This window comes from Lonchura striata, chromosome Z, assembly GCF_046129695.1.
Source record: "Lonchura striata isolate bLonStr1 chromosome Z, bLonStr1.mat, whole genome shotgun sequence".
NCBI classification, from domain to species: Eukaryota; Metazoa; Chordata; class Aves; order Passeriformes; family Estrildidae; genus Lonchura; species Lonchura striata.
In genome coordinates, this window is record NC_134642.1 from 71,815,409 (window position 1) to 71,843,395 (window position 27,987).

At 50.3% G+C, this 27,987-nt stretch overlaps 1 protein-coding gene across 1 annotated transcript; it reads left to right on the forward strand.

Annotated features, from left to right (window-relative positions):
- Nucleotides 1-763: 763 nt before the first annotated feature.
- Nucleotides 764-27,986, forward strand: LOC144248353 (serine/threonine-protein kinase PAK 1-like). The gene is made up of 14 exons (XM_077790441.1): nucleotides 764-880; nucleotides 20,658-20,712; nucleotides 21,581-21,769; nucleotides 22,203-22,213; nucleotides 22,684-22,721; nucleotides 24,360-24,412; nucleotides 24,757-24,820; nucleotides 25,449-25,497; nucleotides 25,663-25,775; nucleotides 25,964-26,081; nucleotides 26,828-26,927; nucleotides 27,212-27,408; nucleotides 27,505-27,642; nucleotides 27,885-27,986. Exons 1-14 carry the CDS (start codon nucleotides 764-766, stop codon nucleotides 27,984-27,986), a joined length of 1,344 nt encoding a protein of 447 aa, XP_077646567.1.
- Nucleotide 27,987: the final 1 nt, after the last annotated feature.

Consider the following 27,987-nt stretch of genomic DNA (forward strand, 5'->3'; position numbering starts at 1 on the left):
GTTACATACCCACTTAGTGTTAGCTGCTGGCAATAGCCAGTCAGCCGGTTTCTTTTCACCTGTTTCTATTACTCCACAAAGGTATTCTCTTTGTGTTGGGATTTTTCCTATGCATCTCCCTTTCCCTGTTACCTGAGCCAAGGTAAGCTCCGGTGTTGTCTCTTTACCCTTTTTCCACAAACACTGATTTGAATTAGTTCCATTCACTCTTCTGGGCTTTGCAGTGACCCCTATGGCTTCATAAAATGGGGGTCTTAAATTATAGCACAGCCAACAGTCTTCCGTCAGTTTTGGGTTGGTTCTATTTAGGACACCATAACTCACTTTCATAACCTTCCAGAGTATATTACCCTCCTGGGTTTTTTCCTGTTTGTCTCCTGAAGTGTTTTCATTCTGAATTTTATTCTGGGTCTGATCCCTTTCTTTTGTTTGGTTGGCTAAAACAACCTCCTTTTCTAATAACACTGGGTTTGGCCCTACAGGTTCAGGATCAGGGGACACAATTTCCTTCCTTATAAATATTAAGCTACCAAAATTGCCAAAATCAGCCGAATATAAACGAACGCCCCAAGTTTTTCCAATTAACCATATACTATCCTCTGGCCTTAATGCAGTAATTTGTATATTCCTGCAAATATTTTCTGGGGGTTTATGACCTGTCCAGTAGCCGGGAGGAATACAACCATCTGGCTTCCAGACCACCTTAATGTATGGATCAGGAGTGGGGGGTCCCATGTACCAGCTATTGTTTCACAACCCCAATATGCACAGTAATATTGTCCAGGACTATTGCAATACCCTTTACCAGGATTCGAAGCAGGACACATATAAAACGATGAAACCCAATGGGAACCCCAACGAGTACCTAAGGATCCTACAGGTAACTGGAAAGTGGGAGCTCCAGCTGTAGTATTGCTCCTTATAACTGGTGAATCCTCCCATCTTCCTAAAGTCCACTTGAAAGGTTCATGAGTTGTTACTTACGCAGTATTACAAGATATACAAAGGAAAATCACAAGCAGTAAGCAAATGGCATGTGGGGTCTGGTTTCTCACACTGCAACAATTATACCCTTGTGACTTCTTTCCCTCTATTAGCTGGTTATCACCAAAATACCCTTGAGCCCAAAAACTATTTCTGCCTTTGTTACTCCCAGTCCCGGGGTAGTTCCGCAAATATTGCTTGCGTATTCCATCCTGAGGGCTCCTTCCTCCACAGCTGTTTACTCCTCTGCCTCGCCCGTCGACTCGGGTGCTTCGAGCCATAGGGTGTACCATCTTCTCGGCAGCAAGAGTATTCTTCAGGAGGGGATTTATGCCCTCTGGTGCCTTGCCACATGCAATAAGAACGCCAATTCTGATCTTTTACCTCTGGTGCGGTACAACTGACCCCTTTTAGGTCTTTCTTACAAAGGCCTTCTATGATCTCTGCCACAAATGGGCTCGGCTCGTTTGTATAGTAGCAGTAATAGTCTGGGTGAATGCCCTTTGAGAAAATTTCCCACCACTCTTTAGATTCCAATCGGATTTCCCCTCTAGTCACTTTACAGGTCAGTACCCAAGCTGTAATCTCTCTTTGTACGTTCTAACAGGAATTGCAAGTTCCTCGTGGAGGATACCCTCTGTTGCAATGTGACCACCACCGTTCCCCACACACCTTACAGATATAGCATACAAAAGGATAGCAATTACAATTTTGATTTTTACACTTTACTCTAACACTTGAATTACTAATTAGTCCATTATCTAAGTAATATAAGTCTGATGTGTATTCAATCTGATAAGAGTCCATTAGTTTCTCTGTAACTTCAATTTCAGGTTCCCGGGAGGACTGGTTACTTGCCACACAGTGTTGTTAACTGGTCCTTTTACTCGACTGGTTAGTGTAGATTCTTTCCAGGATTTTATTAACACATAGTCTCCTGGGTATATTTTATGTATTTTTAAATCTAAAGGGGGTCTTTGCGTAATGATTCCTTTTTCCCAAAGTTCATTGCGGCGTTTCATTAAGGCAATAATATATGAGGTTATTTTATAGTCCTTCAACTGGGGGTGGTCTCGGGGTTCCTCCAAATCATATGGCATGTGGGGTCCCCTATCAGAATCTATTGTTTCTACTATCCCATATCTAGGGATTATTTCTTCTAATAATATTCTGACCACTGTCTGAGCAGTAGTCCGAGTAGTGGGGTAAGCTTCTACAAAATGGGTGAGATGATCTACTATTACTAACAAATATTTATATCTACCCACTTTAGGCAATTCAGTGAAGTCTATTTTTATTTTGGCAAAAGGCCTGTGAGCTAATTCCCTTCCTCCCATGGGCCTTTCCCTAAGATGTTTTCTGTTTACTTTTTGACAGATCAGACAATCTCCCACTACTCTTTTAACCAAATCATAGATTCCAATACTCATATATTTAGTGGCAAATTGATCTACTAATGCCTGAGTTCCCCAATGAGTCTGGTCATGCAATCTTTGCAAAATTTCTGAGGCCTTGCTTTTAGGTAAAACAGTTCTCCCATCTGGGAGCTTCCATTGCCCTTCAGACCCCTCCTCAATTCCCATCTTTTGTAATTTTTCCTTTTCTTGAGTGGTAAAACTATATATTTGCCATTTTTCTTTGGGGGAGTCCACAGATACAGTGTCGCTCTGCCCCATGTCCCCCCGAGTTCGTAGGGCTGCTTTCTTGGCTTCTTGGTCAGCTAAATTATTTCCCCTGTTTCTAAAGTCCAATCCTCTCTGGTGTCCCCTTAAGTGGACCACAGCAATTTGAGCCGGGCCCCTTAAGGCATTTAAAACTTGGACAATTAGCTCTTGATGAATTAGATCTTTTCCCTGTGAGTTTATAAGTCCCCTTTCTTCCCAAATTTTCCAAATGTGTGCACTATCCCATATGCATATTTAGAGTCTGTGTATATTGTTCCAATTTTTCCTTTTAATAACCTTAAAGCCCTGAGTACTGCATATAATTCACAAGCTTGTGCAGACCAGGAGTTACTTAGTGGTCCGGATTCAATTACCTTTAAATCTTTTTATGGATTTGCAACTACCGGAAACCGGGCCAAAGTCCTCTTATTTATTTCTCTTAAATCGTGCACCAATCTGTAGGACCCATCTGACTTCTTTACAGGCAGGATGGGAGTATTGAAGGGAGACATACAGGGCTCTAAAAGCCCTTTTTCCAATAACCTATCTATTTCAGGTTTTAGTCCTAATTTTCCCTCCCTAGGGATAGGGTATTGTTTTATTCTTACAGGTTTGCCAGGATCACTCATTTCCACTGAGAAAGGCTTAATCTGCAATTTCCCCACCGTTTCTGGGGTATACCACACCTCAGGATTAATTTTCTTTTCATCCTCCACCTTAAAGGGCAGAGCTTTATCTGTAATTCTTTATTTACAACTTCTAAATTAATACCCAATTCTATTATCAGATCTCTCCCTAATAAATTGTAATCTGCTTCAGGTACCAGTAGTAAAGAACCTATACCACATTTGGAATCAGTTTCTACCATCACATCCTTGATAACAGATACCTCAAAGGGCTCTCCTTTTGCCCCAATTACATGTACAGTGTCAGATGACTTTTTACATCCAAGCGGCAAGGCTTGCACCGTGGATCTTTCAGCCCCGGTATCCACTAAAAATTCCATCTCTTGTTGTTGGGGTCCCACTTTAAGCTTTACCAAGGGCTCCTTATGATGTTTCTTCCCCAACAAATAGAGCCCTTGACACCCCTAATCTTCCTTAAAGGCCTTCTCATCCGCTATCCGTTGTTTGCATCCCCTCTTCATATGTCCCTTCTTTCCACAGTAGAAGCAGACAATTTCACGACCTCTTTCTTTTCCTTCCCTAGAAATATAACTCTGCTCCCGATTCTCCCTTTGTTCTACATTCCTTGCATGGGAATTAGGGTTAGGTCCTTCCTGCACACTTCCATACAATAATGTATCATTTTAACTTTGTCTTTCCCTTTTCTAGATGGGAAAGCATCTCAATTAATTATCATCAAACCCAAGGGGCTTGGGAATCTGGGGAAGTTTAGCATGGGTCCCCTCTCCCATGGGACCAAAGGGCTTGCTTTTCCTCTGTCCCATCTTCCGGAGTGCACTCAGTTTCTCACACACGTGCTCCCCTGGTTCGTGGCCCAGCCCCTCGCGGGGAATGGAAAACACACTAATACAGAGTCCGCACTCACTTGGTCTCCACGAGACCTCTCACACACAGCACTCCGGGAAAACCACCCCAAACCGAGCGGGAAACCGGCCTATACTCACGCGTCCTACGTCTTCGCTGGTTCTTCGTGCACAAAGATTACAGGGGTAACCGGTTCTCTTTTGCCCGTTACTCAATTTAGGTTCGTCGGTGGAGAGTGATCAGAAAGCCTGGGGCAGCCGGGCCGCCATAAGGGCGGGGCGCCTCCCGATCGTCCCGTAGCGACTGATCTACTTCTCCATCCGAGTCACGGCACCAAATTGTTATAAATTGTGACACGGCAATTTGAAGTGTCTTAATCCAATAAAGCAATTTTATTGAAAATAGCAAGCGAGTAAGGCAGGCAAAGCACAGCGCTGGGCGGCCGGGGAGTCTCCTGCTCCACCAACGGCGCGCAAAAATGTTCTGTCCCAACCATCCTTTTATTCCCCCCTTTCTCCTTGCAGGCGTGACTCTCCAGATGTAGTCTGAGTCTGGTCATTGTGATAGCTTCTAAGTCTCTTCTTTTGAGATACAGCAAGCAGACCAGATACACACACCCAGGACTCTAATCTCAACCTCCTTATCACCTTGTAAGCAAATAAGCATTTCAAAGACACACTAGTACATTCTTATGCAAACCAAGGTAAGCGAGTATATCACAGTGAACAAATTATTTTCCACTTATCTTAACTCTCACTATTCCACAGTGATATGGGGAGAAGAATTGAAGGACAAAAGTGGCAGAACTCATGGGCTGAGATAAGGACAGCTGGAGTGAGGTGGGGAGGAAAAAAACTTAAGAAACTCCAAGGAAAACAAATGATGCAAAAGCAGTCTCTCACCACTAGCTGACTGATGCCCAGCCATTCCCTGAACAGTGACAATGCCGGAACATTCTCCCCAGGTCACAAATCCAAACCAGCATCATAGGCTACTATGGTGGAAATTCACTCCATTCCAGCCAGATGTAGTACAACTCTCGAAATTTAAATAAAGGAAGAAATACTGCTCAGTGTATTTCTTTTTCCTAAATTCTAGGACGCCTCGGCATCTAGAAGAAGCAGAAATGTTAATTTTCTTTCTTAAAAGTTTTGCTTTCTTTTTTTATCTGAATTTAACAGACAGGCTGATAATTAAAAGTCTCTTTAGAGACATTTTTATTAAAAAAAAAAAATACTGGACAAACCAGTTAGGAAACCCTTTGCCATATGTGCTCAGGTAGGTCTTATTCTTCCAAAAGAAATTTTTAAATATAAATGCCTCAACCAATGTTATATCAGAGCTTTTTTTCAAAACAAAAAAATCCAAAATGCTATCCTGATTGTCTTTCACTGCAAGTGCATTTCCAATGCTATTTTTTTCCTGTTTCCAGTCTTCAGAACTTTTAATGTGTATCTTTATATTTGATAATCTCTTTTTGTTTGAGATCTGGAAGGTCAGAGAAAAAAATAGGAGTTTTACCAGTAAGAAAGCTTTAAAAAAGAAATCAAGAGGAGATGTAGCAAAAAGTTTCATTCAGATTATCACAGCTGGCAAGACACCAGAAGTAACCAAGTCCTTATTTCCAGAGATTTCAGGCAGTCTGTCTGAGTTAAAGAGGATTTTGACACAGCTGACATTTGGGCAAAATATGATTTTATGCAAACTCTATTTTCCCCTGACATGAAATATATAACAGGAACAATTCCAACTAACGTAGTTCACACCTAAGTTTTTTTACAGTTTACACAACCCCCGACAGCTGCCCCACACCGCCCCACCTGCCTGGCAGAGATGTTTCCCCCCGTGCCATTGTGTCCCTCCGTGCCAGCTGCCCCTCACGCTGGGTCAGGATGAGAGACCTGGCCTGGCTGTCCCCCGTTTCCTGGCGGTCACTTGGTGCTGAGGAGTAAAGGAGGGTCGAAAGGGCACGTCTTCCTTACGCTTCCCTCTCTTGAACCTCTGGGGCACCAAAGCGCCCTGCTCAAGGGGGCCTGAGGGCCTGCACTGGGCTTTCCATGCTACCGTGTCATTCCTCCTTCTCCAAAGCCCTACAATTCACTGGTTGATGTGAGCAGACTTGGAAATGGGGAAAATGAGATGCTTTCCAATGGAGGCAATTCTGCTGGGTAACTACTGCAGTGTTTCAGTGTCCTGGGTTGTAAGATAAGCTTGTATTCCATTTGCCATCTGTTGAAGGCAAACCGGTTGGACAGGTTTTTGTTATCTCTCTCAGAGACAATGGTTTGCCCCATAGAGGCAATGGTTTGTTTATACACCATTGACTGATTCAATGCAGGGCTGGTAAATGTAACACTGTGAGGGGTCCCACCCAGAGGGGGGAAGCCAAGCACTCTATTGTTGTTTAAAGGGGTAGTTTTTTTGGGAAGAGGAAGCAGCTCTCTGGGCGGGACTCCGAGAGAAGCAGCTCGCTCTCTCTCTTCGCGGGATTCCCGGAGAAGCAGCTCTCTTCGGCGGCCCTCGCAGTGAAACAGCCGGAGCGCGCTGAGGCGACGGCAGCGGAGCTCGGAGGCAACCCCGGCGCAGAGGAAGACCGGCCCCACTGCCACCAGATCTTCAGAGGAAAACTACCCTTCTAGAGATCACCACTTCAGCTGCAATTCATCAACCACTGCAAGGGAAGCAATTGTCCCAGCAGAACTGATACTGGCACCCCGACTCCTCAGGTTGTGGACTTTTTTCACTGGTTTTGTTTGTACCGATTGCATTTGCCTTTTTAAATTGTTGTCTAGTTTTCTCCTAGTAAAGAATTGTTACTCCCATTCCCATATCTTTGCCTGAGAGCCTTTTAATTTAAAATCCTGGTAATTCAGAGGGAGGGGGGTTTGCCGTTCTCCATTGCACAGGAGGCTTTGCCCTCTTTCACAGACTCCTGTCTTGTCGAACCAAGACATTCAGCAAGAGAATTTGAAGATAGTGCTGGGCCTTGCATCAATTGCATTGATTTTGAAACGCCACGCTCAGCTTCTGAAGTGTGAGGAGCCCAGGGTAAAGCTCCTTGAAAGACTGGACTGTGCTGTCCACCAGCAGAGGACTTGTGGGTGCTGAGTCACCAGGAAAGCAAGTCTGGGATCCTGTCTTGGTTAGACAAGACAGGAGTCTGTGAAAGAGGGCAAAGCCTCCTGTACAATGGAGAACGGCAAACCCCCCTCCCCCTGAATTACCAGGATCTTTAAATTAAAAGTCTCTCAGGCAAAGATATGGGAGTGGGAGTAACAATTCTTTACTAGGAGAAAACTGGACAACAATTTAAAAAAAGGCAAATGCAATCGGTACAAACAAAACCAGTGAAAGACAAAAAGTCTAGAACCTGAGGATTGCCAGTATCAGGTTTGCTGGGACAATTGCTTTCCCTTGCACTAGTTGATGAGTTGCAGCTGAAGTGGTGATCTTTAGAAGGGTATAATTTTCCTCTGAAGATCTGGTGGCAGTGGGGGCCGGTCTTCCTCTGTGCCGGGGTTGCCTCTGAGCTCCGCTGCCGTCGCCTCTGCGCGCGCCGGCTGCTTCGCTGCGAGTGCCGCCGAAGAGAGAGAGAGCGAGAGCTGCTTTTCTGGGAATCCCGCGAAGAGAGAGAGAGAGCTGCTTCTCTCGGAGTCCCGCGAAGAAGAGGGAGAGCTGCTTCTCTCGGAATCCCGCTGTCCTGGGTTGTAAGATAAGCTTGTATTCCATTTGCCATCTGTCGAAGGCGAACCGGTTGGACAGGTTTTTTGTTATCTCTCTCAGAGACAATGGTTTGTGTATACACCTTTGACTGATTCAATGAAAGGCTGAAAAAATGTAACGCCGTGAGGGGTCCCACCCAGAGGGGGGAAGCAGCTCTCCCTCTTCTTCGCGAGACTCCGAGAGAAGCAGCTCTCTCACTCTCTCTTCGCGGGATTCCGAGAGAAGCAGCTCTCCCTCTTCTTTGCGGGACTCCGAGAGAAGCAGCTCTCTCTCTCTCTTCGCGGGATTCCTGGGGAAGCAGCTCTCTCTCGCTCTCTCTTCGGCGGCACTCGCAGCGAAGCAGCCGGCGCGCGCAGAGGCGACGGCAGCGGAGCTCAGAGGCAACCCCGGCGCAGAGGAAGACCGGCCCCCACTGCCACCAGATCTTCAGAGGAAAATTATACCCTTCTAAAGATCACCACTTCAGCTGCAACTCATCAACTATTGCAAGGGAAAGCAATTGTCCCAGCAAAACCTGATACTGGCATTCCTCAGGTTCTAGACTTTTTTCTTTCACTAGTTTTGTTTGTACCGATTGCATTTTCCTTTTTAAATTGTTGTCTAGTTTTCTCCTAGTAAAGAATTGTTACTCCCACTCCCATATCTTTGCCTGAGAGCCTTTTAATTTAAAGATCCTCGTAATTCAGAGGGAGGGGGGTTTGCCGTTCTCCATTGCACAGGAGGCTTTGCCCTCTTTCACAGACTCCTGTCTTGTCTAACCAAGACAGAATTTGGCGCATCAACGTGAGGCCCGAGGGCATTGAGAGGGAAAAAGGATTAACAGTTCTTAAGTAATTTGGTTTTGTTGTGTGTAAAAACATCTTCAGCATCACCATGTGGTCTAGTTTACCTTGGTTTGGGTGGCATGTGATCGTAGCTATACTTTTCCCATTTGCAGACCCTTATCTAAAAATGGGTCCTATGACTAAGGCTACGGTGTCTGTTATCAAGTTTGGCTTCTGGGTTAATTGGGTGAGGAATTCATGGATCTTTAATTTCCTCTGGAAGGCAGGTACATGGATTCATAGCTATCACACGTTAACTGTATGTTTTTGGGGTTACTTTAATAACGGTACCTACTGCGAGGAAATAGCACCTGGGCAAACTTTCTCTCAACCTTTTAACCATCTTTTTGGGTCTGTTCCACCAGTTCTCAAAGGGTTAAGATCCTTTTTAAGTGCTAATGATACCATACAATGGGTGGTGTTGCTGATAGTCCTGTTATATTTAGCATTCAGAGATAAGGGAAGATTAACCTGGATAACTACCCTCACACCTACACCACAGACTCGAGATGCTGCTGCTCCAGAGCCTGACCCTGCCCCACAGCCCACCTCAGAAATGAACCGCCCAGATTGGGTGAGGGTTCTGGTTAAGGAGATACGAGAGATGCTGAAGGAGTGCATTTCCCCAGCTGGTGAGAAACCGGCCCTTTGCCTTGAGGAGGGACAGTCTAATAGTACAGCTGTGGAACCCACTAATGTTACAACTGTCCAGGTTCCAGCTGAACCACAAGGGCAGTCACGGTCAGCAGCAGTGGCCCCGGTAGAAACAAGGAAGTCTAAGGTGAAAGCAGAGCACCCTGCAGATAGGGACAGGAATGGAGGAACCTCACAACCCACAGGGGAGCCAGAGATTGCTATCATCACCGAGTCCCTGACGTACGAAAGTCTTCGCAATCTGCATAAAGACATTGTGCGACGAGGGCGTGAGGCTTATGCTACCTGGCTACTCCGGGTTTGGGATCTTATGGGTACAGGCGTGCAGCTGGACGGTGGTGAGGCAAGGAACTTGGGACCCTTGACCCAGGACTCGGGTATAAATCAGGTTTTTGTAAGGGAACCAGGGTCCCTTTCTCTCTGGGAGCGGCTCTTAATGAGTGTCAGGGAGAGGTTTATCCACAGAGAGAGAATGCAAGAGCACCATCATAGAATGCGCTGGAAGACCCTCGAGGAAGGGATCCAACAGCTGAGAGAAGTGGCAGTATTGGAGGTACTCTTTGGGAGGGATGGACGACACAATAATGACCCTGACAAGGTCAGGTGTACGGGACAAATGCTGTGGAGTCTGGCAAATCTTGGGCCATCTCAATACGCCACCTTCATTGCAACGATCAATGCTGACACCCACCGGGAGACAATAGGTTCTGTTGCCAACAAACTTAGGAATTATGAGAGTATGATTAATGGCCCAATGCAGGCTCATATCTCAGCTGTGATTAAGGAGTTTAAAGAGGAGATGAGGGAGGAGATAAGGAAGGTTAATACAGCACCCGTGAGAGTCACAGGCCCCAGAATCAGCACCCAACAATCCCCAGCTAGAGAGAGAGGGTACACCCCAAGGGCTAATCTGTGGTTCTTCCTGCGTGACCATGGGGAAGACATGGGGAGGTGGGATGGGAAACCCACCTCTGTCCTGGCAGCACGGGTCCGTCAACTCAAGGAGGGAAACTCTAACCGGGGGAGTTCCACCAAAGTGAAGGTAGCCTCAACCTCCCGTGACCAAGCTTGTGGGTACGATCTGTCAGACCCCCTTGAAGGGACCTCTAGTATGTATGCCCAGGGAAGGAATGATAACCAGTGTTAGAGGGGCCCTGTCTCTAGCCAGGGAGAGGCACGGGAAAACCGGATCTTCTGGACAGTGTGGATCCGATGGCCTGGCACATCAGAGCCACAAAAATATGATGCTTTAGTTGATACTGGTGCACAGTGTACTCTGATACCATCGGGACATGTGGGGGCAGAGCCTGTTTCCATTGCTGGTGTGACAGGGGGATCACAACAATTGACTCTGGTGGAAGCTGAGGTGAGCCTGACTGGGAAGGAGTGGAAGAAACACCCTATAGTGACTGGCCCAGATGCTCCGTGTATCCTAGGTATAGACTTCCTCCGGAACGGATATTACAAAGACCCAAAGGGACTCAGGTGGGCTTTTGGAATAGCCGCTGTAGAGGCAGAAGACATTAAGCAATTGAACACCTTGCCTGGACTGTCAGAAAACCCCTCTGCAGTAGGACTCCTAAGGGTGGAAGAACAACGCGTGCCAATTGCGACCTCGACAGTGCACCGCCGGCAGTATCGGACGGATCGAGATGCCGTGATCCCCATCCACAAAATGATTCGGGAGCTGGAGAGCCAAGGGGTGGTCAGCAAAACCCACTCACCCTTCAACAGCCCCATCTGGCCTGTGCGCAAATCTGACAAAGAATGGAGATTGACTGTGGACTATCGTGGCTTAAATGAAGTGACTCCACCGCTGAGCGCTGCTGTGCCGGACATGCTGGAACTCCAGTACGAGCTGGAGTCCAAGGCAGCAAAGTGGTATGCCACCATTGATATTGCTAATGCGTTTTTCTCCATTCCTCTGGCAGCAGAATGCAGGCCTCAGTTTGCTTTCACCTGGAGGGGCGTGCAGTACACCTGGAACCGACTGCCCCAGGGGTGGAAACACAGCCCCACCATCTGCCATGGACTGATCCAGGCTGCACTGGAAAAGGGTGAGGCTCCAGAACACCTGCAATACATTGATGACATCATTGTGTGGGGGAGCACAGCGGCAGAAGTGTTTGAGAAAGGTGAGAGGATCATCCAGATACTACTAGAAGCTGGCTTTGCCATCAAGAAGAGCAAAGTCAAGGGACCTGCCCGAGAGATCCAGTTCCTGGGAGTGAAATGGCAAGATGGACGGCGCCAGATTCCCACTGAGGTCATCAACAAGATCACAGCTATGTCCCCACCAACCAGCAAAAAGGAAACACAAGCTTTCCTGGGTGCCATAGGTTTCTGGAGAATGCACATTCCTGAGTATAGCCAGATTGTGAGCCCTCTTTATCTGGTTACCCGAAAGAAGAATGATTTCCACTGGGGCCCTGAGCAGCAACAAGCCTTCACCCAGATCAAGCAGGAGATCGCTCATGCTGTAGCCCTTGGCCCAGTCAGAACGGGACCAGAGGTCAAGAATGTGCTCTACTCTGCAGCCGGGAACCATGGGTTGTCCTGGAGCCTTTGGCAGAAAGTGCCTGGGGAGACTCGAGGCCGACCACTGGGATTCTGGAGCCGAAGTTACAGAGGGTCTGAAGCCAACTACACTCCCACAGAGAAGGAAATCTTGGCTGCCTTTGAAGGAGTTCAAGCCGCCTCGGAGGTAATTGGCACAGAAACACAACTCCTCCTGGCACCCCGACTACCGGTGCTGGGGTGGATGTTTAAAGGAAAGGTTCCTACTACCCACCATGCCACTGACGCAACATGGAGCAAATGGATTGCCCTCATCACTCAACGCGCCCGTATTGGAAACCTGAATCGCCCTGGGATTTTGGAGATAATTACGAACTGGCCAGAAGGTGAAAACTTTGGTCTCACTGATGATGAGGAGCAGGTACAAGTGACAAGGGCTGAAGAGGCTCCACCATACAACCAACTACCAGCAGAAGAGACCTGCTACGCTCTTTTCACTGATGGTTCCTGTCGCATTGTAGGGATGAACCGGAAGTGGAAAGCAGCCGTATGGAGCCCCACACGCCAAGTTGCACAAGCTACCGAAGGAGAAGGTGGATCGAGCCAACTCGCCGAACTCAAGGCCGTTCAGCTGGCTCTGGACATTGCTGAAAGGGAGAAGTGGCCAAAGCTCTACCTTTATACTGATTCATGGATGGTAGCCAATGCTCTGTGGGGCTGGCTGGGAAGGTGGAGGAAGGCCAACTGGCAACGTAGAGGAAAGCCAATCTGGGCTGCTGATATATGGAAAGACATTGCCTCTCGAGTGGAAAAGCTGACGGTGAAAGTCCGTCATGTAGATGCCCATGTCCCCAAAAGTCGGGCTAATGAGGAGCACCGAAACAACGAGCAGGTAGATCAGGCAGCAAAAATAGAGGTGTCAAAGATAGACTTAGATTGGCACCATAAGGGGGAGTTGTTCCTGGCTCGATGGGCTCATGATGCCTCAGGTCATCAGGGCAGAGATGCCACCTACAAGTGGGCACGAGACCGAGGGGTGGATCTAACCATGGACAGTGTTTCCCAGGTTATCCATGACTGTGAGACGTGTGCTGCCATCAAACAGGCCAAGAGAGTGAAGCCCCTATGGTATGGTGGGCGGTGGTCCAAGTACAAGTATGGGGAGGCCTGGCAGATTGACTATATCACACTGCCCCAGACACGCCAAGGCAAGCGCTACGTGCTGACCATGGTGGAAGCCACCACTGGATGGCTGGAGACTTTCCCTGTACCTCATGCCACTGCCCGGAACACCATCTTAGGCTTGGAAAAGCAAGTCCTGTGGAGACACGGCACCCCTGAGAGAATTGAGTCTGACAACGGCACCCATTTCAAGAACAGCCTTATCAACACCTGGGCCAGAGAACATGGTATCGAATGGATATATCATATTCCCTATCATGCTCCAGCTGCCGGCAAAGTTGAACGGTGCAACGGACTCCTTAAGACTACCCTGAAGGCACTTGGTGGGGGAACATTTAGAAACTGGGAAATTAACCTGGCAAAAGCAACCTGGATGGTCAACACCCGGGGGTCTGTCAATCGAGCTGGCCCTGCTCAGTCAGAACCCTTACACGCAGTAGATGGAGATAAGGTCCCTGTAGTACATATGAAAGGTATTTTAGGGAAAACTGTTTGGATTAATCCCACCTCAGGCAAAGACCAACCCATTCGTGGGATTGTCTTTGCTCAAGGACCTGGTTACACTTGGTGGGTAATGCAGGAAGATGGGGAGACCCGCTGTGTACCACAGGGAAACTTAGTCTTAAGAGAGAACTGGGTGTAAGATTTCATGGTGTGCAGATGGAAATAGAATAAGGGGTGGATAATGTCCTGGGTTGTAAGATAAGCTTGTATTCCATTTGCCATCTGTCGAAGGCGAACCGGTTGGACAGGTTTTTTGTTATCTCTCTCAGAGACAATGGTTTGTGTATACACCTTTGACTGATTCAATGAAAGGCTGAAAAAATGTAACGCCGTGAGGGGTCCCACCCAGAGGGGGGAAGCAGCTCTCCCTCTTCTTCGCGAGACTCCGAGAGAAGCAGCTCTCTCACTCTCTCTTCGCGGGATTCCGAGAGAAGCAGCTCTCCCTCTTCTTTGCGGGACTCCGAGAGAAGCAGCTCTCTCTCTCTCTTCGCGGGATTCCTGGGGAAGCAGCTCTCTCTCGCTCTCTCTTCGGCGGCACTCGCAGCGAAGCAGCCGGCGCGCGCAGAGGCGACGGCAGCGGAGCTCAGAGGCAACCCCGGCGCAGAGGAAGACCGGCCCCCACTGCCACCAGATCTTCAGAGGAAAATTATACCCTTCTAAAGATCACCACTTCAGCTGCAACTCATCAACTATTGCAAGGGAAAGCAATTGTCCCAGCAAAACCTGATACTGGCATTCCTCAGGTTCTAGACTTTTTTCTTTCACTAGTTTTGTTTGTACCGATTGCATTTTCCTTTTTAAATTGTTGTCTAGTTTTCTCCTAGTAAAGAATTGTTACTCCCACTCCCATATCTTTGCCTGAGAGCCTTTTAATTTAAAGATCCTCGTAATTCAGAGGGAGGGGGGTTTGCCGTTCTCCATTGCACAGGAGGCTTTGCCCTCTTTCACAGACTCCTGTCTTGTCTAACCAAGACACCCGCGAAGAGAGAGAGAGAGCTGCTTCTCTCGGAGTCCCGCGAAGAAGAGAGAGAGCTGCTTCTCTCGGAGTCCCGCGAAGAAGAGAGCGAGCTGCTTCCCCCCTCTGGGTGGGACCCCTCACGGTGTTACATTTTTTCAGCCCTTCATTGAATCAGTCAAAGGTGTATAAACAAACCATTGCCTCTACAGGACAAACCATTGTCTTTGAGAGAGATAACAAAAACCTGTCCAACCGGTTCGCCTTCGACAGATGGCAAATGGAATACAAGCTTATCTTACAACCCAGGACATTATCCACCCCTTATTCTATTTCCATCTGCACACCATGAAATCTTACACCCAGTTCTCTCTTAAGACCAAGTTTTCCTGTGGTACACAGCGGGTCTCCCCATCTTCCTGCATTACCCACCAAGTGTAACCAGGTCCTTGAGCAAAGACAATCCCACGAATGGGTTGGTCTTTGCCTGAGGTGGGATTAATCCAAACAGTTTTCCCTAAAATACCTTTCATATGTACTACAGGGACTTTATCTCCATTTACTGCGTGTAAGGGTTCTGACTGAGCAGGGCCAGCTCGATTGACAGACCCCCGGGTGTTGACCATCCAGGTTGCTTTTGCCAGGTTAATTTCCCAGTTTCTAAATGTTCCCCCACCGAGTGCCTTCAGGGTAGTCTTAAGGAGTCCGTTGCACCGTTCAACTTTGCCGGCAGCTGGAGCATGATAGGGAATATGATATATCCATTCGATACCATGTTCTCTGGCCCAGGTGTTGATAAGGCTGTTCTTGAAATGGGTGCCGTTGTCAGACTCAATTCTCTCAGGGGTGCCGTGTCTCCACAGGACTTGTTTTTCCAAGCCTAAGATGGTGTTCCGGGCAGTGGCATGAGGTACAGGGAAAGTCTCCAGCCATCCAGTGGTGGCTTCTACCATGGTCAGCACGTAGCGCTTGCCTTGGCGTGTCTGGGGCAGTGTGATGTAGTCAATCTGCCAGGCTTCCCCATACTTGTACTTGGACCACTGCCCACTATACCATAGGGGCTTCACTCTCTTGGCCTGTTTGATGGCAGCACACGTCTCACAGTCATGGATAACCTGGGAAACACTGTCCATGGTTAGATCCACCCCTCGGTCTCGTGCCCACTTGTAGGTGGCATCTCTGCCCTGATGACCTGAGGCATCATGAGCCCATCGAGCCAGGAACAACTCCCCCTTATGGTGCCAATCTAAGTCTATCTTTGACACTTCTATTTTTGCTGCCTGATCTACCTGCTCGTTGTTCCGGTGCTCCTCATTAGCCCGACTTTTGGGGACATGGGCATCTACATGACGGACTTTCACCGTCAGCTTTTCCACCCGAGAGGCAATGTCTTTCCATATATCAGCAGCCCAGATTGGCTTTCTTCTACGTTGCCAGTTGGCCTTCCTCCACCTTCCCAGCCAGCCCCACAGAGCATTGGCTACCATCCATGAATCAGTATAAAGGTAGAGCTTTGGCCATTTCTCCCTTTTAGCAATGTCCAGAGCCAGCTGAACGGCCTTGAGTTCAGCGAGTTGGCTCGATCCACCTTCTCCTTCGGTAGCTTGTGCAACTTGGCGTGTGGGGCTCCATACGGCTGCTTTCCACTTCCGGTTCATCCCTACAATGCGACAGGAACCGTCAGTGAAAAGAGCGTAGCAGGTCTCTTCTGCTGGTAGTTGGTTGTATGGTGGAGCTTCTTCAGCCCTTGCCACTTGTACTTGCTCCTCATCATCAGTGAGACTAAAGTTTTCACCTTCTGGCCAGTTCGTAATTATCTCCAAAATCCCAGGGCGATTCAGGTTTCCAATACGGGCGCGTTGAGTGATGAGGGCAATCCATTTGCTCCATGTGGCGTCAGTGGCATGGTGGGTAGAGGGAACCTTTCCTTTAAACATCCACCCCAGCACTGGTAGTCGGGGTGCCAGGAGGAGTTGTGTTTCTGTGCCAATTACCTCCGAGGCGGCTTGAACTTTTTCAAAGGCAGCCAAGATTTCCTTCTCTGTGGGAGTGTAGTTGGCTTCAGACCCTCTGTAACTTCGGCTCTAGAATCCCAGTGGTCGGCCTCGAGTCTCCCCAGGCACTTTTTGCCAAAGGCTCCAAGACAATCCATGGTTCCCGGCTGCAGAGTAGAGCACATTCTTGACCTCTGGTCCCGTTCTGACTGGGCCAAGGGCTACAGCATGAGCGATCTCCTGCTTGATCTGGGTGAAGGCTTGTTGCTGCTCAGGGCCCCAGTGGAAATCATTCTTCTTTCGGGTAACCAGATAAAGAGGGCTCACAATCTGGCTATACTCAGGAATGTGCATTCTCCAGAAACTTATGGCACCCAGGAAAGCTTGTGTTTCCTTTTTGCTGGTTGGTGGGGACATAGTTGTGATCTTGTTGATGACTTCAGTGGGAATCTGGCGTCGTCCATCTTGCCATTTCACTCCCAGGAACTGGATCTCTCGGGCAGGTCCCTTGACTTTGCTCTTCTTGATGGCAAAGCCAGCTTCTAGTAGTATCTGGATGATCCTCTCACCTTTCTCAAACACTTCTGCCGCTGTGCTCCCCCACACAATGATGTCATCAATGTATTGCAGGTGTTCTGGAGCCTCACCCTTTTCTAGTGCAGCCTGGATCAGTCCATGGCAGATGGTGGGGCTGTGTTTCCACCCCTGGGGCAGTCGGTTCCAGGTGTACTGCACGCCCCTCCAGGTGAAAGCGAACTGAGGCCTGCATTCTGCTGCAAGAGGAATGGAGAAAAACGCATTAGCAATATCAATGGTGGCATACCACTTTGCTGCCTTGGACTCCAGCTCGTACTGGAGCTCCAGCATGTCCGGCACAGCAGCGCTCAGCGGTGGAGTCACTTCATTTAAGCCACGATAGTCCACAGTCAATCTCCATTCTTTGTCAGATTTGCGCACAGGCCAGATGGGGCTGTTGAAGGGTGAGTGGGTTTTGCTGACCACCCCTTGGCTCTCCAGCTCCCGAATCATTTTGTGGATGGGGATCACGGCATCTCGATCCGTCCGATACTGCCGGCGGTGCACTGTCGAGGTCGCAATTGGCACGCGTTGTTCTTCCACCCTTAGGAGTCCTATTGCAGAGGGGTTTTTTGACAGTCCAGGCAAGGTGTTCAATTGCTTAATGTCTTCTGCCTCTACAGCGGCTATTCCAAAAGCCCACCTGAGTCCCTTTGGGTCTTTGTAATATCCGTTCCGGAGGAAGTCTATGCCTAGGATACACGGAGCATCTGGGCCAGTCACTATAGGGTGTTTCTTCCACTCCTTCCCAGTCAGGCTCACTTCAGCTTCCACCAGAGTCAATTGTTGTGATCCCCCTGTCACACCAGCAATGGAAACAGGCTCTGCCCCCACATGTCCCGATGGTATCAGAGTACACTGTGCACCAGTATCAACTAAAGCATCATATTTTTGTGGCTCTGATGTGCCAGGCCATCGGATCCACACTGTCCAGAAGATCCGGTTTTCCCGTGCCTCTCCCTGGCTAGAGACAGGGCCCCTCTAACACTGGTTATTATTCCTTCCCTGGGCATACATACTAGAGGTCCCTTCAAGGGGGTTTGACAGATCATACCCATAAGCTTGGTCACGGGAGGTTGAGGCTACTTTCACTTTGGTGGAACTCCCCCGGTTAGAGTTTCCCTCCTTGAGTTGACGGACCCGTGCTGCCAGGACAGAAGTGGGTTTCCCATCTCACCTCCCCATGTCTTCCCCATGGTCACGCAGGAAGAACCACAGATTAGCCCTTGGGGTGTACCCTCTCTCTCTAGCTGGGGATTGTTGGGTGCTGATTCTGGGGCCTGTGACTCTCACGGGTGCTGTATTAACCTTCCTTATCTCTTCCCTCATCTCCTCTTTAAACTCCTTAATCACAGCTGAGATATGAGCCTGCATTGGGCCATTAATCATACTCTCATAATTCCTAAGTTTGTTGGCAACAGAACCTATTGTCTCCCGGTGGGTGTCAGCATTGATCGTTGCAATGAAGGTGGCGTATTGAGATGGTCCAAGATTTGCCAGACTCCACAGCATTTGTCTCGTACACCTGACCTTGTCAGGATCATTATTGTGTTGTCCATTCCTTCCAAAGAGTACCTCCAATACTGCCACTTCTCTCAGCTGTTGGATCCCTTCCTCGAGGGTCTTCCAGCGCATTCTATGATGGTGCTCTTGCATTCTCTCTCTGTGGATAAACCTCTCCCTGACACTCATTAAGAGCCGCTCCCAGAGAGAAAGGGACCCTGGTTCTCTTACAAAAACCTGATTTATACCCGAGTCCTGGGTCAAGGGTCCCAAGTTCTTTGCCTCACCACCGTCCAGCTGCACGCCTGTACCCATAAGATCCCAAACCCGGAGTAGCCAGGTAGCATAAGCCTCACGCCCTCGTCGCACAATGTCTTTATGCAGATTGCGAAGACTTTCGTACGTCAGGGACTCGGTGATGATAGCAATCTCTGGCTCCCCTGTGGGTTGTGAGGTTCTTCCATTCCTGTTCCTATCTGCAGGGTGCTCTGCTTTCACCTTAGACTTCCTTGTTTCTACCGGGGCCACTGCTGCTGACCGTGACTGCCCTTGTGGTTCAGCTGGAACCTGGATAGTTGTAACATTAGTGGGTTCCACAGCTGTACTATTAGACTGTCCCTCTTCAAGGCAAAGGGCCGGTTTCTCACTAGCTGGGGAAATGCACTCCTTCAGCATCTCTCGTATCTCCTTAACCAGAACCCTCACCCAATCTGGGCGGTTCATTTCTGAGGTGGGCTGTGGGGCAGGGTCAGGCTCTGGAGCAGCAGCATCTCGAGTCTGTGGTGTAGGTGTGAGGGTAGTTATCTAGGTTAATCTTCCCTTATCTCTGAATGCTAAATATAACAGGACTATCAGCAACACCACCCATTGTATGGTATCATTAGCACTTATAAAGGATCTTAACCCTTTGAGAACTGGTGGAGCAGACCTAAAAAGATGGTTAAAAGGTTGAGAGAAAGTTTGCCCAGGTGCTATTTCCTCGCAGTAGGTACCGTTATTAAAGTAACCCCAAAAACATACAGTTAACGTGTGATAGCTATGAATCCATGTACCTGCCTTCCAGAGGAAATTAAAGATCCATGAATTCCTCACCCAATTAACCCAGAAGCCAAACTTGATAACAGACACCGTAGCCTTAGTTATAGGACCCATTTTTAGATAAGGCTCTGCAAATGGGAAAAGTATAGCTACGATCACATGCCACCCAAACCAAGGTAAACTAGACCACATGGTGATGCTGAAGATGTTTTTACACACAACAAAACCAAATTACTTAAGAACTGTTAATCCTTTTTCCCTCTCAATGCCCTCGGGCCTCACGTTGATGCGCCAAATTCTGTCTTGGTTAGACAAGACAGGAGTCTGTGAAAGAGGGCAGAGCCTCCTGTACAATGGAGAACGGCAAACCCCCCTCCCCCTGAATTACCAGGATCTTTAAATTAAAAGGCTCTCAGGCAAAGATATGGGAGTGGGAGTAACAATTCTTTACTAGGAGAAAACTGGACAACAATTTAAAAAAAGGCAAATGCAATCGGTACAAACAAAACCAGTGAAAGAAAAAGTCTAGAACTTGAGGAATGCCAGTACAGTTTTGCTGGGACAATTGCTTTCCCTTGCAATAGTTGATGAGTTGCAGCTGAAGTGGTGATCTTTAGAAGGGTATAATTTTCCTCTGAAGATCTGGTGGCAGTGGGGGCCGGTCTTCCTCTGCGCCGGGGTTGCCTCTGAGCTCCGCTGCCGTCGCCTCTGCGCGCCGGCTGCTTCGCTGCGAGTGCCGCCGAAGAGAGAGCGAGAGAGAGCTGCTTTCCCCGGGGATCCCGCGCAGAGAGAGAGAGCTGCTTCTCTCGGAGTCCCGCGAAGAAGAGAGAGAGCTGCTTCCCCCCTCTGGGTGGGACCCCTCACGGTGTTACATTTTTTCAGCCCTTCATTAAATCAGTCAATGGTGTATAAACAAACCATTGCCTCTACAGGACAAACCATTGTCTTTGAGAGAGATAACAAAAACCTGTCCAACCGGTTCGCCTTCGACAGATGGCAAATGGAATACAAGCTTATCTTACAACCCAGGACAGATCCTTGTTCTACAGGTGAACCGAGTTGATTTCCAGAGGAGTTGCGTGCACTTTTCCGCCCTCTCACGCCGTAATTTCTTCCTGCTTTCAAGCTGGCTCTTGGGTCTAGCTGAAGATTTTAACAGAGAGGGGAATGACTCAATTTCATTGGGATATGGCTGTGCAAGTGTCTGCCAGGAATCTTACAGGGAGCATGGAGCCTGGGCAAACATCTGTGAGACTGCGGCTTTGGCCTGTTCCAAAGGGCCCTTCCTTGGGCTCGACATCTGCAGGGCGTTGCAGAGCAGTGGACTGCAGGCTGCTGCCAGAGCTCCAACACAACTGTGGCAGCCCAGGAACCACTGCAAAGCTCCTGTGGTTGTTCTGAGGCTTTCAGTGGCCAGAGAAAGAGCAAGCAGGACAAGAGGAGCTTTGTGTCAAGAGCTAAGGCAGCATCTCCCTGCCACAAAAGGGAGGCCGTGCAGCAAACGGAGTGGGAGCAAAAATCAGCATGCACCAGTGTGCTCAAGAAGCATCTGCACGCTGCAATACTCTTGGAAATTTATTTTCTTTGCTTCTTTTCCCCCCTACATGTCATGGAAGACGTTGGCTTTTCAGAACCAACTAAGATGCCAGGGAGAAGAAGCACACCTGCTTTCTGTTCTCACGTGCAGGCTGGGCCGCCGTGTCTTCTGAGTTGCCCTGGGACGCCTTGAGCTCTGGCTTATGGACTGGAAGGACACGTTCTGCTGCTTCACGACTGAGCAGAACTTCCCAGGCTTTTCTTTGGCGTCAGCTGTACAGAAGGTTCGGTTGCTGGGCACAACAAACCCAGAGCAGCTGCTATTGTGAGGTCAAGGGAGCGATGCCATGTCACAGTGCCGCGTCACAGCACAGCGATGTCCCGGTGAGCCCGAGGCCTGGTTGTCCAGAGCAGCTTTTCCGCTCGCTCCCTGCAGGAGGATCCTTGCGACCAAGGAGTTCTCAGCAGACGGCCTGCACCCCGAGAGGAGTCTTGCTTTACCCCTTGGGTGGCATTCAGTGTGCAAACCCGCAGAGCACGGCCAAGATGTTCGGGCAGGTCTGTGCCGCGGTTTGCACCATCTTTACCGTTGCTTATTCTGGATACTACCTGACCCACCTGACTCGTAAGTAAAGGTTTATCCTGGGGCTGGCGTCCCCTGGCTTTTGCTTTGCTCTGCTCCATTCGCCACGGTAGTGACCGAGTTGATCAGGGAACAAAACTGCCGTTAGGATGCCACCAGTTTGGTAAATCTCCTGCCAGCAGCATCAGCTAAGAAGGGGGTATCTGTACTGGGTGGTAGGTGCAGAGCGTTTGCAATGTAATTTGCAGCCTGCAGCGCTTGCCTTCCCTCCCCGGGACAGCGCGTGGCAGTGGAGTGTGTCATTTCCTCAGCTTGCTGCTTCAACCAAGACAACCTGGAAATTGTAGACTCTGAGGGGAGATGCTCAGAAGTACTTCTCAAAACCCTGTGGCTCTCTCCAGGAGTGAAGGAAAGCCCCTTTTGCTCCAAATGCTGCCATTTAGAGGCCTTGGCTGTGTGCCTTGACCCTTTCTAGGCTGCGCCAAGGTAGCCATTCCCCTGGTGATGCAGCACAAACTCCAGTCCAGTTAGGGTTTGCTGCTGAAGGCAGGAGCTGTTCTGGGGCCGCTGCAGCGGAGAGCTGCCACAGCAAAGGGGTCCTTTATGGAAGCTTTTCTGTTGTATTGTCTTCCAGCAATTGATGGGAATGGCTTGTGCATGCAATTAAAAAAACGATCTATAAAATGCAGGGAAGAGAAGAGGAAAAACTGCTTGAGCTGTTGCATTTCCTTGGCCGTGTTTCTGTTTCTTTCCTGGCAAAAGAGGCCCAAACGTAGACAGCGCCTACTCTAGTGTCCTTGTTTGTTCTCTTGCTTGCTGTGGGAAAGGGCTGTTGCTCCTGGAGGCATGTTGGGAAAGGGAAATGCTCTCCGTTGGGAATGACTTGTGCTGTGGGAGCCCCCAGCAAAAGGCACTTTTCTAAGGGCCTCTGGTTCCTTTTCCCTTGCTCCCTGCAGGTCACCTCACACGTGGATGGAGAAAAGCCTGTGCTTTGGTGAGTGGCAAAGGAACCCCTGATGTTGCTGGCGTGTAAGAACTGTGCAGCAAGCTGTGAGCTTGGCCTGTTGCAGTAGAGTGTAGAGTGCCAGCGTGGGAGGCTGAAGGAAAGGCCAGCTGCCTGGTGGCAGCAGCAGTAGCAAAGGGAGCACTGGCTCCTTCCTTATTTTCCCATCAAGAGCCTTTCAAGAGGTGAAAAGCAAATGTGACAGCTCCAAGGTGTCTTGCTGCTTCCAGCCAGCATGGAAGATCAAATGCACAGCAAGAGGCAGTAGCACCTCATTCAGCCATCTTCCGAGGGCTTTCATGACTCAGAATGCCACTTGTATCCAAGTCTATGATTTGCCCTTATTCTGGGTGCTTTCCCAGCGCAGTAGAAAGCAGCTGCTGCAAGGGTTGGCAGTTCCCAGTCTCTCTCACTTCTGCCTGTCTGCAGGGCTCAGCCGCAGGGTCAGCGCCTCGTCTGGCTGGCACTCTTACTGAGGGAGAGGCTGAAGAGGAGCAAAACAGCAGCAAGCCTCCAGCTGCTGTCCCTCCACAGGCTGAACTTGCAGAGCCAGTAAGTGGCATCTGAGGCTGGCACTGCCTTGGTGCAGGGCCAAGCTTCAAGCCAGGCCTTCAACCCCAGCCCTTGTTGCTTGCGGCTGAAGATGCTGGGGGCTGTGTGCCTGCCATGACCTAGTGCTGCTTCAGCCAAGCCAGGGAGCCCTGGCCAATGGGTCCTGAACTTTGACACTTGAGCATCACTTTGCTGGGATGCTGAGAGGGTTCGAGAATGCCTCTTGGCATCAGACAAGAGGCAGCATTCAATTATTCCCAGCGTAGAAATGAGCCCCTTGTGCCCCCTGACGATGGGGGCTGCCTGTGCCCAGTGGACAGAGCGGTCCAAAGTCTTAGCTGACAGCCTTGCAGGATATTTGGGAAACACTGGCCTCTGGAAGGGACAAGCCACACTCCATGGACTACTTAGGTTCAGGCATAATGTAGACTGCGCTTCACTTGCACATGGTCAGAGCAAGGTTTGGTGAGGAGAATCCTAGAGGGCTCTGCATTGTATAGGGCAGGTGGGGCTCAGCAGGGCTGGAATGCATCCCCGAAGGGCCGCCCCCTAATGCCTGAAATACAGAGGGGAAATGAGTGAAAGGGATCAGAGAAGGGACACGCTCTGGGCTTCTGCTCAGACAGTTGCATGCCAGCTCCAGGGTGATTTCATTGCCCAGGAAAACACAGGAGGAGGAAGAACCGCAACAAGGCTCTGGAGCCCTGCTCTGATCTCTGTGCGGATCTTTGCAAGCCCATCAATGGCTAGTTCCACTCGTCGTGCAGAAAGGCCAGCACGATGGAGCATGGAAGTGGCCATGAGGGGCTGTATCGAAGTAGCCTTAGTGGTTTTCCCATTGCCTTTGGGAAGGGGACGTCCAAAAGCCCCCAGCTGAGGAGGCCTGGCGGTGGCCGACAGCATCTTCCGAAGGCCTTGCTTTTGCCGTGTGCTCTGCGGGGCGTCTGTGCCAGCCGCCCTTCTGACGGGCAATCCTTTCTGGTCCCAGCTCAAGACAGGCTCTGCCATTCAACGTGCCGCTGGACCGGCATCGCCTGCAGCAGCCAGCTGTCCCCCAGCTGCCGGCACTTCATCCAGGAGCCCAGCCCAGCAGCCCGAGATGAGAGAGGAGCAGGGCCTGAAGACACTGAGTACGTCTGCCGTGTTTCTTGTCTGCCAGAGCAGTGCGTTGTCTGCGTGTCTCGGTGCAGGCTGCGCCACAAGTTCCTCCTCGGTCTCAGAGGCGCTGAGGCCTCTCTGCAGAAGCTGTTGTTGTGCTTTGAGGCAGCGAGGGAGCGCTCGGGGTGTTCCTGCTGCCCCTGGGGGCAGCTGGGCCTGGCTTGGCTCTGCCTGGGCTGCCTTTCGTGGCACATCGCGAGTGACTGGGCCCCAGGGAGCTCTCAAGCTCCTGACAGTGGGCATGCATTTTGGATTGTGCGGGCAGCAAGGCCTCTGGCTGAAAGTGAGCTCCTGGCACTGCTTTTGTCTTTCTCAGGGAGCATTGTGAGTCTGGGTGAGCCAGTGAAGAAATACAGGGCATTTGAAGAACTTGGACGAGGGTAAGTGTGACGTCTGCTCCGTAGAACAAACCATGGGCCGGGTCTTCAGCTTGTGCAATATCCAGTGTGAAGTCAGGCCAGCTCCAAACGCGGTCAGCCTCGGGCTTTGCCTCCTGCCACCTCTCAGGATGGCTCAGTCAGAGCAGTCAGGAAGCATCAGCAAAGACAACTTGATGCAAGCGATGCCTTGCTTGCAGCAGTGAGGAGCAGGACCTGGAAGATCTCCTGGCCCTGTGTCTGTATGGCCTCCAAGGGCACCTTGCCACTCAAGAGCTGCCTGAGGACAGTTCTTAAAGGCAGTGTTTTCCAAGTTAGTCTTCTCCAGATGTAAACCCACTTGCACACCTGTGCGCAAAGCCACAGAGAGATGGAGCCCCCCTTCCACTGGAATGGAACCAAGTGGGCGTGTGCCTTGGAGATTTGCAGGGGTCCTTGGTCTCCATGTGGGAGCTCCGTGTTCCCTGTCCGGCATGGCAGAGGGCTGGTGGGCTGCCGTGCTGCCGGCTGAAGAGATGCCGCAGCCAGGCGTTTTCTAAGGAGTCCAGGCAGCCTAGGGAGATCTCCTGCCTAGGCTTGCTTTCACTGCCAGGGCTATAAAAGGCTTTTTATGCTGCCCTTTTCTTTCTAGGGGCTTTGGAGCTGTTTATAAAGCCCTCGACACCAGCACAGGACAACAGGTAAAGTGTCCATACCCGCGGCAGTTTCTCCCTAAGCTCTGCTGTCTGGCAACAGGGCAGTTTGGCACAGCTCGCTGTGTCATGGCACGAGCGCTCGCTCCGTGTTCCTTGAGGTCTCGTGCAGGGAGCAACTTCTCAAGTTAATGGTCGCCAATGTCTTTGTAGGTGGCCATCAAGATAATGTCTCTTCAGGAGAAGATGTCTGAGGAGCTGGCTGTCAATGAAATCCTGGTGATGAGGGACAGCAGGAATCCCAATATTGTCAGCTACTTAGACAGGTTGGGGTATTCTCACGTCTATGTAGCTTTAGACATCTGCATGTGCACGGGAGGAGTTTGCAGCTGGCTTTCAGTAATCTCTTCTGGCATGTGTAGCTTAGAGAGCAGTTGCAAAAGCCTGGGTCAGGCCCTCGGGTGCCTGAGCCGTGCCCATTCTCTCTCTCCATGCCGTGGTTTCCTTCTTTCAGCTACCTGGTGGATGCGGAGCTCTGGCTGGTGATGGAGTTCATGGACGGCGGCACGTTGTTCGATGTGCTCAGGGCAGTGTACCTGGAGGAAGGAGAGATAGGCGCCGTCTGTCGGGAGGTGAGGCGTCCCGCTTGTGCTTCCCCTGGCCTGCCCAGGATGGTTCTTGTCAGCTGGTGGTTAAGGAGAGCAGAGATTTCTTGGCCCCAGCTTTCTTTTGGCTCTGCTCTCACGACACAGAGGAGAAGAATGAGCATTAATCTGAAGGGAACTGCCCGCTGGACTCCCCGCACGCCTTAGGCTCTGTTCTTGCACTCTTCCATGCTGTCCATCCTCTGGCGCTCATGCACACTCACTTGTTTAGTTTCCTGGTTTGCTCCTCTCAGCTTTGCCTCTGAATGTTTGTCTGGAGCCTGTCCGTCTGTCCGACATTCCTTGACGTTCTAAGCCCGCATGCGGGTGGCTGAATTTCAAGCCGAGGGCGAAGGAGATGTCCTCAGCTTCAAAGCACGGCATTGCAGCCCAGATGGCGAGGGATTCTGAAACAGGTCCAAGGTGCTGCTTCCTCCTCTGCTGCCACAGGGCTTCCAATGTAATCGTTGCCATGCTGCTTGCCAGCCAAAGGTCACGTGCTTGGTGCCAATGGCAGGATGGACTCGTGCGAGCTCAGATGCCTTCGCTTTGGAATATGCAAAGCACTTCTAAGAGTGTTGAAGCAGCAAGCTCTTGCTCTTGACAGCGCCGTGCTAGTGCTCCCTCCTTCACAATTCCCTGAGAAAGCTGTCAATCTCTTGGAGGCCTTTCCTTTCTTCTGGGATCAAATCAGATGCTGAATGTTAACTTTCCTTCCCTCCTTTCTCTCTCAGTGCCTGCAAGGACTGCATTTCCTTCATTCCCGCCAAGTCATCCACAGGGACATCAAGAGCGGCAACGTTCTCGTGGGCATGGACGGATCTGTCAAGCTGGGTGGGTATCCCCCCTGCTCAGAGGCAGCGTTCCCCGCGTGTGCTGTGGGGCTGCTTTTTGGTGACTGCCACTTCCCCAGAAGCGCTGCTCAGCCAGCGCGTGAATCGTGAGGGTGTTTCTGAAATGGCCAATGCCCTATTTCCCTGGCTCCAGCCACGGGGAAGGCGAGCTCAGCTGCCTTTTCAGCTAGACTGGGCATGGCCTTGGCAGGCTTGGAGTGGGCCATCCTTTAGGCCGGTTTGGCAGCGGTGGCTGGCTTTGACAGGCTTTGTTTTTCTCCTCAGCTGACTTTGGCCTCTGCGCTCAGCTCAGCCCTGAGCGCAGCAAGCGCAGCTCCAGAGTGGGCACTCCCAGCTGGATGGCCCCGGAAGTGGTGAGAGGAGAAGCCTACGGCCCCAAAGTGGACATCTGGTCCCTGGGGATCATGGGGCTGGAAATGGTGGAAGGGGAAGCTCCTTACGAGAGGATGGCCCGTGTCAGGGTAAGGTGCAGCTTAGAAAGGGGGCTCTGTGTGGAGAGAGCTGTTGTGGCTAGGAAAGGAGCAGCTAGAGTGTCCTCTTCCATCCATGTGTTGTAGGTTTTTGAACTGATAGAAATGAACGGGCCCCCGAAACTGCAGAACCCCAGGCACCACTCGGCTCTCCTGCGCGACTTTCTGCGCTGCTGCCTGCAGGCAGACGAGGACAGGCGCTGGTCTGCCCAGGAACTCCTGCAGGTGAGAAAAAGCAAAGGGGCAAAAAGCCCTGTGAGCTGAGGACACCTGCATCCAGGGATCAAGAGGAGTGTGGGCTGCGTGGGTGAGGCAGCTTCCAGGAGAGGAAGGCCCACGGGGAATGTGCTGCCCTCGGTCCTCTTGGTGTGTCTTTTGGGCAGCCAAGGAGTCCTGCTTGGGCCCGTGAGGATGTGCTTGTGGAAAGTAACGGGGGTTCCCTTCTTTTTGGTTTTTCTTCCGGGCAGCACCCGTTTGTGACCTCAGGCGAGCCAGCCTCCAGCCTGGCTGCTCTGGTCACCTCAGCCAAGCAAGTGCTGGAAGACTGGAGAGGAGACGCTTGCGCCTGAG

Excerpts from the sequence above, each read along its gene's own strand:
- LOC144248353 (XM_077790441.1), top strand. The coding sequence starts at position 764 with ATGCACAGTAATATTGTCCAGGACTATTGCAATACCCTTTACCAGGAT. Across the intron at positions 20,713-21,580 it reads CTTTTCCGCCCTCTCACGCC|GAGGATCCTTGCGACCAAGG; the intron begins GTAATTTCTTCC and ends CGCTCCCTGCAG. Across the intron at positions 24,821-25,448 it reads TTTGAAGAACTTGGACGAGG|GGGCTTTGGAGCTGTTTATA; the intron begins GTAAGTGTGACG and ends TTTTCTTTCTAG.